Source organism: Anastrepha ludens, chromosome 2 (assembly GCF_028408465.1).
Source record: "Anastrepha ludens isolate Willacy chromosome 2, idAnaLude1.1, whole genome shotgun sequence".
Lineage (NCBI taxonomy): Eukaryota > Metazoa > Arthropoda > Insecta > Diptera > Tephritidae > Anastrepha > Anastrepha ludens.
In genome coordinates this window covers 69,540,078-69,552,013 of record NC_071498.1, presented here as the reverse complement: position 1 = coordinate 69,552,013, position 11,936 = coordinate 69,540,078, and the positions used below count along the sequence as shown (strand labels likewise).

Below are 11,936 nucleotides of genomic sequence, written 5' to 3'. Positions count from 1 at the left end.
ATGTACAGATAGAAAAAGTGTAAATTTTAAATACCTTGCATGCTGGCTTAAGGAAAATTGGGATACATCAGCGGAAATAAAAACTTGAATAGAAAAAAAAACAATTTTATTGATTAATCTTGACTATCAAACAAAAGAAATATTCTTTCAAATTATTTTTTATAGATAATTTCTTTCAAATGTTGGCCGGAACGAGGGCTAATTTTTGATGACGTGTTCGAACGTATTTTGCCATTAACTCGAGTACTGTTGGTCTCCAACTCCTCAATCCGGCTTAAGCTGTAAACTTGGGAATACACGCGGCCCCGAAGGAACAAGTCAACAGGGTGATGTCACATGATCACATTTTCCCCGAATCATTTTCGCAGTAAATTCATGAATTTTTGAAATAGTACAGTTGACGCAACGCATGCCTAATCTGCCATTCAATTCCCACCAAAAAGAGCATCTCTTCAATGAATCATCCAACAGTTTCCCGGTTGATAAATCTGTGTAGTTCTGAACCGGAAATTTTGATTCACTATGAGTACTTCAGGTTTTTGACGTGATAACGTCTTATAATTCGATTTAGCCGGCTGCACCCACCAAAAAATGCGTCGTTATCTTGCTTATGCGTCGTTACCTTGCTTGAACTGCAAGCGAGAGCGCGGAACGAACGACAAAGAGCACAATCGGCCCCCGCGTTCGGCAACGTTCGACATCTGGCTCTCTCCTACTTGAGTGAGCATATATATGTATGTATATGTATGTATATGCGCATTTGTATATAAATTCACATATTTGTATTTGCATATGCCTTCTTCCTGTGTGCGTGGTACAGAGAACGTTAATGAATAGAGAAGTCTTAATGACTGGAAAGTGTTCATTTTCGAGGGGTACTCGTCTCGCGAAGACAATTTCACCACTGACAGATTTTTCAACAAAAATTAACAGGAAGGGGCTGAATTATGTAAATTTAGCAGCAAGTGAGTATTATTAACAGCAATTAGCAATGTAAGATATTATTAGAAAAGTTTGTGTGAGGGGCGTAATGTATTTGACATTACAGGTGCTTTTTTTTTTGTGATTTATTTCGCCCTTTGGAATTTGGACAATTGCGCCAGAATAATAAATGTCAATCGCAAAAAGGTAACGGGATTCAAGTTTTGCGAAATTGCAAAGGCGACTTGCAAATTCCAACGGGCGAACTTTAATTCGGGCGTTAAAATCGGTTTTGAAGTGTTAAAGTGCGTTAAAAATTTAGCGTTTTTTTCAAAGCGCCGTGCGTGTATTCGAGTGATTAAAGTGCGGTAGAAATTTAGCGTTTTTTTCAAAGCGCCGTGCGTAACATCAAAAAATTTAAAACTAAAAAAAAATGAGTGATAGATTGTGTCGCGTACGCGGTTGTTCGCGGGACGAAAAACGCCTTTTTTCGTTCCCAAAAAATCCTGAGGAAGTGGCAAAATGGAGGGACAACTTAAAAATCCCGACGGCGGTGCATCTTCCACCCCACAACTCATATGTGTGCGTTAAGCATTTTGAGCCATATGTTGTGGGTGGAAAATGTTTAAGAAAGGGTGCCATCCCCACCCTTCGTTTAGGTAAGTTTTTGTGCAATACATAAGTAGGTATGTGTGTTTTTATATTTCGCTGAAGCGAACCTACAAGAATAGCAAACACACATACCTGCATATGTATTGCATACATTTCATACAATATTAGGGTGGATAGGTTTTATTGAGGGTGAGGCTTGCTAACTGGTAACATTAGAGTTTTGAGGGAGGAAAGTAGAGTAAGTTAAGAAATTGAAATTAATTTTTGAATGTAAATGATGTTACATATACATATTTATGTGCATATATTATGCTAATTCATTTGATATATGTATGTGCATATATAAATATATATATAATATATGTATATATAAATAAATATAAATGGGAATTACCAAGTGTGATAAAATTACCGAGCGAGTAGTTTTGAGGGATTTAGGATATGTATATAATTTCATAGAAAATCATTTTTTATTAATAACCATAATATTACAATACACGGCATCCGTTGCTATGCCTCGTTGAATAAAATCAAAACAACCAATCGGAAAATTTTTACGTCATTTCGTGTAGTCGTTTCGTAGTGATGCGTTATATGTAGTTTGATGAATTATTATATGTTTATGAATTATTATATGTTTTTAAATTATTGAATGTTTATAAATTATTATATTATAAAATACATTTTTTTAATAGGGCATGACGATGACCCTACGTACAGCTGTACAATGCCGAAGAAGCAACGAAGCTGTTGCGTTGTAGGATGCGTAGTGGAAAAGGGTCATGCGTTATACGCCTTTCCTCGACGCGGAGAGGCTAGAAATAGTTGGGCCCTGGCTTGCAACGTGCAACCAGCCGATACTGACAGGCTATATGTTTGTAAGCGTCACTTTAGTCCAGAGCAAGTAACTCGTTATAAAGTTTTAGATGGGGCTGTTCCATCTTTAAGATTAGAGCCAGTTACTAGAAGTCGCTCACCTAGTACTGGCTCTGATTGGGTTTGCCCGCCCGTTACTAAAGTGTACGTAAATCGTACAGTAGGTGTAGGAAACGATCTTACGTTAGAAGAATTCGCAAAATATTCCATGCTAGAGGAAACAAGGCAGGCACCCAAAAACAAAAACATCTGTGAGGACTTAGAAATCACAAGCAGTAGCGAACGATTTGCTCAGGCTGCTCGTTATTATCGGAGCAATGAAATAAAATTAAAAAAAAGAATTCAAGAGTTAGAAGCAGAGAATGAGAAGCTACTGCAAAAATATAAATATTTGTGTAGTCGTGCAGTTCTTGCGGAAGAAACTTCAAGCAGTGATGCTGTAACTTTCGCAAGAATGATCGTCAGTGGCCAAAAAAATCGTTATAGCGAGGAGGAAAAGACATTGGCCCAAAACATTAATTATATGTCCTCCAAAGCATATACGTTTATGCGTGACGATCTAGGTTTTGCTTTGCCCCATAAATCATCCCTTTCGCGTTGGCGCCCCATCAAATATGTTGTTCCGGGGTTCGATGCCAATGTCTGCAATAATTTAGAAAAAATTGTTTCAAATATGTCCGACACCGAACGCATAAGCGTTCTATTATTCGATGAAATTATCATCAGGTCGGACTTGAGCTATAATAAAGCTAGAGATGTTATCGATGGGTTTGTAGACCATGGGGAAGGTCAACGCGAGAACAAAATTGGGAATAGATGTTTATTTTTTATGGTTAAGGGATTATGCTCCAAATGGAAATACGTGTTTTCGTATTATATCTCCAGTGGGGGTATACCTACGGGGACATTGATGTCCATTTTGAAAAAAAATATCGCACAACTGAAAAAAATGGGGTTAAATTTGAAAGGTATAGTTTGCGATCAAGGGCCCACCAACATTGCTATTTTTAACACTTTAGGGATTTCTGAGAATCGCCCCTTTCTCCTGCACGAAGACACAAAAATTTTTTGCATGTTCGATTACTGTCACTTGATAAAGTCCGTCCGAAATACGTTAATGAAATATGACATCTTAACACCAGATGGAGTGACAAGCTTCAAGGTGATCAAAAAATTGTTTGATATAGATCAAATGAATCCCCATTTTAAAATTTGTCCGAAACTAACGGAGGCCCATATATATCCCAGTTTTATGGAAAAAATGAGCGTTTCACGCGCGACTCAGGTCCTGAGCAATTCGGTAGCCTCTGGTATCGACATGGCCTTGGCCCAAAATTTATTAGGCAGTGACGACTATGTGATTAAATGCGCTAAGCCCACACAGATGTTCGTTAAAAAAATGAATGATCTCTTTGATGAATTGGATGCAAAAAGATTCCAGTCGAAAAATCCTTCAAAATGTCCGATTAGGCGTGGTGACACCAAAAAAATTCATAGATTAAATAAACATCTAGATTTTTTGCGGTCATTAAAGTTGCCGGGAAACGCACGCGTTAAGTGCATCGAAGGTTTCCGCATAACGATTTTAGCGATTCAAAAGTTATGCGAGGAACTTTTCATTGAGCACAGCTCCCTCAAATTTATTTTCACCGGGAAAATGAATCAAGATGCGTTGGAAAACTTTTTCTATCGCATACGGGCTAGTCAGGGTATGAATACCCATCCATCAGCTCACGAAATTCAATACATAGTTGCGCGACTGATCTCAATGAAAATTTTACGCCAGAAATTTGAGAATAAAGGTTCTAATTGTACAGATGATGACGATATGAATTTAGATTGGTATATAGGCCCCGAGGATCGTCATCTTGAGGCAGAAGTAGGAGACCAGCGAAATGAAGATCTCATTTTAGAAGAGATTGATGTGGAAGATTTAAATTTTGCTGAAGAAAGTCATGAAGCTGAGGTACAAGTGCAGCGTTACTTCACTGGCTATGGTATTTACCAGAAAGTGCTGTGCAAGTTACAATGTGAAAAGTGCACCCACGCCATGACGAAAACAAAAGGGGAGCTGAAGTTGCATTCAGAAGCCCTGATAAGGTCAAAAAACTTCACGGATGACAGCGATTTAAGGCTTGCCAATCCTGAAGACAGGGTTTTCGAAGTGTGTCGACTCCAAATGGTGTGGTACCGTAAGCTCTTCGCAAAATATGCCCACATTGCAGGTCTTAGGTGTTCAATGTTGTCCGCTCTAAAAGAAAAAACACAAAAAGAGTTTCCCGACTGGTTTATAGTATCTGGCGAATGTAGAGATCATCGCGTGAAGCTATTAGATTTTCTCTTAACTGTCCTTTTATTCAAGAATGCAAAGTGGCTCTTGCGAAATGAGGCCAATAATGCCAAAGTCAGAAAAATTCAAAATAAATTAAAAAAGCTGTAGGTTGTAAGTAGGTTGTAAGCCAGGGCCCAACGAAAAGAGATTCACCGCTCACCCAGGTAATAAATAATCTATTAGCTATCCTTTGCATATAATGATACCTATTATTTTATTTCAGGGTTTTCCTCTTTTCTATATTTCAGGTTTTTTTATTTATATATTTTACAGGTATTTTCCGTTTCAGGTTTTTTCTATTTTTTAGTCTATTTTACAGGTTTCTTTTTTATTTTTTCTTCTCTTTCAGCTAGCACCCGAGCCTAGATTTTTAAAGCACTACAATTTTTTCTTAATCATGATGGATTGAGAGTAGTGTTTTAAAAATCAGGTAAATCGCAATGACTTAATCGATGTCAATATCGAAGTCGTGTGAGAAATTGTTATAGTGTGAGAACAATTTCGTAATTCGTGCTTTCAAAATTTTATATTTTTTTTTTTTTCATTTCAGGAAATGTAATTACCTATTATTTATAGCATTGTAAAATATATACATATACATATAAGAATACTTAAATTACTTGTGAATAAAAATAATTATATTTTTTTTTTCATTTCAGGAAATGTAATTACCTATTATTTACAGCATTGTAAAATATATACATATACATAAATTTCTGTGAATAAAAATAAAAAATTAAAATTAAAAAAACTAGTATTTCATTTTCTTAAGGATAATAATATTTATTTGGTAAGAGGATCTTAAAGAAACATATACCAATAATACAATTCGACAGGATTTCATTAGAATATCAATACACATATTCGTTCAGCTCAATAAAATAAATATCTTCATATGAAAAATTGTTCCTATGGACGTGCAAAAGCAAAACACGCATATATAGTACATAAATACATGCATACAAACTGCCATAGCCATACATACATATGAGGCTGCGAGCACTTGCGACAGAAAAAATATTTCGATTTGCTATCGCTGTCGAGAATTTAGAACACATATTTACATACATATATTGATGCATACATATGTACGGAGCCGCGGCCACTCGATTTGACAAAAATTGAAGATTTACCAAATATTGGCAAATAATTCAACGCGAAATATTACAATATTTACTATTTTCAAATTGACGAGAAAATTGTCATATGGGCATACATATGAGCAGATGAGCTCGAACTTAGTGTTATAGAATAGTTTGGATTTTTCAGCGCCGTTGCGACTAAAAAAATCATGACCGCTGCGACTGCGCGCATGAATGTATTTTGTTCTTGCAGTCGCCAGGCTTATAATTTTAGCTGTTGTATGTATATACATATGTGTATACTAATAAGCATAGTTTTGCTGGGAGTCGAGAATGTATGTATATGTATGTACGGACATACATATAATAGGGCACACTTGCGCAATATACCAATACGTGAGGTAGGTCATGGTTGCTCCAGTACATTGACCTTTGGCTTAATTGTTTCTTACATATGTATGTATATATGTACATACATATGTATGTAATAAGAAACAGTTTAAACAGATTTTGTTACTGATATACTTACGGTAACATATGAATATGCTTTTTTATCCTATAAAATATGTAAATATGGAGTATATCTTGGGTTTGTTAAAATTATTCTTTTATTTATTTTGAATATCAAAACTTTTTTGTTCTTGTAGTCGCTAGGCATAGAATTTTAGCTTTGAACGACATTCGGAATTAAAGGAATAACGTGAGTGCCCTGCGTGTGCGGTTGTATGCACATGCATATGTGTATATTAATACCTAAGCATTGTTTTGCTTGAATTCAATTCACATATTTATATTTGCATATATATATAGATAGGTATAGTTAGGGATCAAGTGTGCATATACGCACATGCACATACGTCGATGCATATGCAGAAGAAGTTGTTTTAGCATTTGCAGGAATTCGATCATTCGAATATTTACACCCTAATTATTGCATGAAATATAAGGCGATGCTCGTGAGGTAGGTCATGTTGCTTCAGTGCATACATATGCGTGCAACACTATATTTATTAAAGATGCAATAGAACTTAGTTGTCCCATATACATATGTATGCAAATACGTTTCTTTCACGTTTTCTTTTATTTATTTTAAATTTCAAAGTTTTATACTATCTATAAAATGTTTTATACTATCTATAAAATGCATACATAATATATATTATTCCATGTAATAAATCTAAATTGAAAAAAATTTCGTTTGCAAAGGAACAAATGAATGCATATTCAAATGTATATATGATAAGGTGGTGCGTCAAGAGATAGGCCATTATTGCTCCAGTGCGTGTGCACGTATGTATCAAAATCTATAAGAATTGAAGATGCAATTGATCTTTTGCACAAACATAACTAACATATATTGATTTACATACATACACATCAATATACCATACACTTGTATGCTCTATGAATTCTTGTCTAAAATTAATTTAGACTCGAAAAATTATTAAAAATTTTCATCAAATTTTTATGAAGTTTTCATTTTACTAAAATTTTTGTTTGAATCTTATTTTTAGATTAAATCAACAAACAAAAAGTGATGAATGTTGGCGCATAATTCAAGGGAACATAGAAGTGCACAAGCAAATTCTTTGCAAAGTGCCGTCGGCATTCGTCAGTTTGATTTCATACAGAAACCAAAGAGTGAGCGGAGCCAATGTACTTCTACATAATTCACTGTAATCAGCTCTGTTAAAAACTTCCCCGCCTTCGAGTTGAGCGAGGTGAAACAGTGTTCGCCGTTTCACTTCATTTTTGACAGCTCGCACCATTCGTAGCTCGTGAGAATTCTCTATATTTAACGTTCTCTGCGTGGTAATGAACCATTTCTCTGTTGAGAATAGGACGATGATAGGAAAAGTAGGAAATGAAAGGGAGTATTTCGAGTGTAATGTGTCTTGAAAAAGTCAAATCTATGATGGTGTCTCTTAGTGTTGTTGACTTATTTATGTCTGATGCACAATCGAAATTGAACACATCTTTCATAAATTTGATAAATGTTTCGTAATTTGTCACGTTTGTGTAAATGTAACTTGATCAATTCCATTGTGATTCCATTTACCTCCTTCTCTATATCCATACAAAATATCTATCAAACAAATAAAATTAAAATTTTCTTTTGAAAAATGCAACCATTAAATCAGTATTTTCTTATGACGTTGTCACGTTAAACTATCGTCAGTAAACCGACTTTACAGACAACCTCTTTCTTTCTGCAGAAATTGTGCTTGACTGCATGAGCGTGAAGCTACTAATAGATTTATGCGGTTCATCATAAATATGAACCCGTAAAAATTCCAAACAATACTTTATATAATGATGGGCCAACTATAGTAGTAACAATAACTCCAGTGAAAGCACATCACAACTATATGGGTAACAGCAGTTGAGAAACTGGTGCAACTTTTGCATGAATTAAGTTAAGGGAAAATTGGTACTCAAAATAGTTTTCATTGCACTGCAACAACAAAGTGCACAATATTCTACTATCTGCGTATAATATGCAAATTAATGAAAGTATGCACGCGTATGCTTATGTGTACTTATATGTAGATATGTACATAAATTCACATTCATATGCCGCTATACATTTATGCGATGGTATGCGTTAGCGGACTGTCAACCGCGCACAAACAAAACTTAATAAAGCACGATGAAACTGTACTGTTTCAAGTATTCAAATATGAAGGCGCACACAAACACCTATACATATCCATATGTACTCAGTCTTTTAACATTTTCATCTGTACGTATAAACTCATAAAAGCGCAATTGTATACAAATTTTCTGGCTACCATCACGCAGTGAATGCATAAAAAACGTAGAAGTTACCAGAATTGAGATAAAAATGGTGGAGACGAGTATGTACATATCCACATACATACATTTGGGTTAAAGCGCTTATGCAGTGGTCATTATTACAAAAACATCGACATGAGAAATACAAAGCAGAACAAAGAGGTTTGGTGAATGTGCTGTAAAAACTGTGCGAAAAATAAATATTTATGGCTTGACTCGCAGATATGTCACACATGGCGATGTGAATTGAAACATCCGAAGATTTATTTTTATATTACTAAGTGAAATACCCGAAAAACTACTCATTTATAGTTTACTAGCAGTGACGGGAAAGAGACGTCGCGCCGGTTGGGCTAAGCATATAAAAACTTCAAGCCAATAGTGAAAATCCTCTGTTTAACTCAAACTAATGGATTTCTAAACTATTTAAAACTGTGATACATTTTATTTTTTATACAATGTATGGTAATTGTGACTGGCGTGAATTGCTACGTTGGACATTTTTTGGTGAGCCACTTCAAATTGCTTTTTTAATGTAAAAAATGTAAATGTGAAAAATTTCATTTTTCCGTGATATTTTTAAAAAGTCTGTGAAAATATCAAAGTTTCATATTTTATGATACTGTTTCTTATATGCTAACGCAGATCATTTATAAAAATCATTGAAGTTAAAAGTTTAGAATATTTAATATAATTCCAGTAGCAAGCACCAGTCTAGACTGGGTCCGAGTTGAAACTCAAATTAGTTCTTCAGTTCTCAGGGTCACCCACATATGACGAGAGTTTACAAAAATTGTATATTTTCTATCGTAATCGGCGCAGACCTACGTCCACCTGCCATGAAGCGTTCAAATTAAAAAAAAAAACAAAAACCTGGTATCATTGTTATAAATGAAGTGAAATGAACCGAAGAAAGAAATATGAAGCGAGTTACAATTTGTAAAATTATATTTTGGGTAAATGCGTGTATCTGTAACAACTTAACAAAACTCGCTTACGCATAAAATTGTATCAACCTCATTTTTTATAATATTTGCCGTCGCTCTTACCAATTACAAGAAATAATTAAGAAAATCCAGGCGTGCATCTAGCAGGATGTCGAAGCTTCGACGGGTGCTAGACTTCACAAGCCTTATGCACAGAACACACAAATGTTGTTGCTACTTTAAGAGAACTAGAGGGAATACACAAAAAGCTGGAAGGCCACTGCAGAATACTTGCTTCAGGTACACTTTCTGGGTTCATTAAATGGATTGGTAACAGATGACTGGGCTCAATACGACAAAAGGTCTGTGTTGAATTAAACAATTTCGAGGTTACCCGGAGTCATTTTTGCTCCCGGTTAGCTGGGCCATTAGGTCCTCTTAGCATTTTAAGGCACCAGGCGATATTTTGTTAAAGTAATGTGTACTTTTTGGACTCGAGTTATTCCCGCCGGTACTCAGAGTTTTTTAAAACCAATGCTATAGCTACAACTTTGGGCCCTAGATTCAAACTTATTCACTTTACCGTTACCTCGTTGCTTATTCAAAGCAGTATAGAAGATTAAAGGGTTTGTTACAGCATTAAGACAAAAAAGACAAAAGAAAATTTTCAAGAATTTTCAATATTTATAGCGCACTTAAAGAGCAATCCGCCAAAGACATGGAACGATTTGAAATGCACATTTTCACCTCGTTATGAAATGGCAAAGAGGGTTCTCTATATGAATTTCACAATCAATTCAATACCAGTAAGTATCGATACTTTTAACGAGTGCAGGTATCGACTACATAGCGGTACTGGTACAACACTTCGTACAGCTCTTATTTCACCTGTATAATTCTGTCATGTGTCAGAAACATACTTGACATGCCTTGTATATTTTGGATATAATTTGAGAAATTGATTGTTTAGGTTGGGGACAGTGGGGTAGCCAAGGAGTGAGGAGAATTATCGGAGTTCGTTTACTTATTGGAGCTTGATAGCTCATAAGTTTTGTTAGCGCACAACAGTGCGATGCGGCTAAACACCTCTTGATAAATTTATTGAGCCTTATAGGTCGGAACACTCCTGTGATGAATCGTTTCTGTGCGCACCGCTGATGCTGGGGCGAGGTGTAATGTATACTACATCATAGGCCTTTAGAGAGCTGCGGCGATCAGCTCGGCAAATGAAATGTTATACGTAAGTGCAACTTACTGCGGGACAAAAATAAAGCCGAAGTTTGTGAAGCACACGATTTGCTATGCGCGAGGGTGATTTACAATGAAGTGAAAATGTTATTTCCAAATTATGGTGGCAAATACATATATTTTGCTGATGTGTTGCCATGCTAATTTGCAAATGCCATGATGTCAGGCTATCTCGATTTTCTGGTTCTACATCCATCTACCTCGATTGCGCTGGACTCAGTGCACATAGATACAAATATCGGATTATACAAAGCATCTTGTATAAATATTCACGTAAAAAGAAGGAGATACAAATAAAAAAATGGGGAAAAATGAAAAATTGATGTCGATATTGTAAAAGTTCTGCTACAACTCATTTGTGTGCACTGTGCAAAGAGACGATGTGCATATGTGAATGGTGGCGGTAGCTGAGGTGGCAACAAGGATGACAACTCATGCTTTGAATAACACTTTTAGCAAAGTTTACTTTAAAAGTAGTTACACAACTGTTTCCCATTTTTAATTTTTTGTGTTCACTTTGCTATAATATTACTTATATATATGTACGTTGCCTACTTGAGAGGGTGTGTGTGTAGAGGGCTCGAGTGTAGCGCAAACTGAAACAATAGTAAAAATATTTGATGACTGAATCATAGTGGCATTTTACCTGTGAAACCCCTTTCAGCTATTTTTTTAGAAGGATTTATTAAAGAATATTACCATTTCGAAAGCTCTCCTTTTTATTCCGAAAAAATCGTTGTATGCGAAAAGATGCATTTTTATACCTGCGCGCACATATCCCACACATATTTTCCTGAAAGTCATATCTTAGCGCATTGCGTATGCACGTTTTAACCACAAGTCTTAGTTTTGATTAAAAAAGTTTTTTCTTTGTAACTGGTATTTTGATTTGTCCTCCCTCGCTTATGATACAAGCGACATCTACTGTTAGAAATTCCATCCTTTTGGTAGTATTTTGCAAGTCTCAGAGAGTGTTGATTCAAAAGCTGGAAAGCTGGATTCAAGTGCTGGAAATTGAAAAATATATTGTATAAAAAAGTAGGTGCAAAAATAAAACTTGCACGGAATAACTTAAAAATGTTGGCACTGAGACCTCCAATAAAAAATAAAGTAAATACTGGTATTGTGGTAAATTTATTGGTG

General features: G+C 35.4%; 1 protein-coding gene across 1 annotated transcript; it reads left to right on the top strand.

The window, feature by feature from the left end:
• Positions 1 to 830: 830 nt before the first annotated feature.
• LOC128871763 (uncharacterized) lies at positions 831 to 5,294 on the top strand. The gene is made up of 3 exons (XM_054113815.1): positions 831 to 965; positions 2,229 to 2,411; positions 4,990 to 5,294. The coding sequence occupies exons 1-3, from the start codon at positions 848 to 850 to the stop codon at positions 5,046 to 5,048; spliced, it is 360 nt and encodes a 119-aa protein (XP_053969790.1). The 5' UTR covers positions 831 to 847; the 3' UTR covers positions 5,049 to 5,294.
• The last annotated feature ends 6,642 nt before the right edge of the window (positions 5,295 to 11,936 follow it).

Excerpts from the sequence above, each read along its gene's own strand:
- LOC128871763 (XM_054113815.1), top strand. The coding sequence starts at position 848 with ATGACTGGAAAGTGTTCATTTTCGAGGGGTACTCGTCTCGCGAAGACA. Across the intron at positions 966-2,228 it reads TTATGTAAATTTAGCAGCAA|GGCATGACGATGACCCTACG; the intron begins GTGAGTATTATT and ends TTTTTTTAATAG. Across the intron at positions 2,412-4,989 it reads TACTGACAGGCTATATGTTT|GTTTTTTTATTTATATATTT; the intron begins GTAAGCGTCACT and ends TCTATATTTCAG.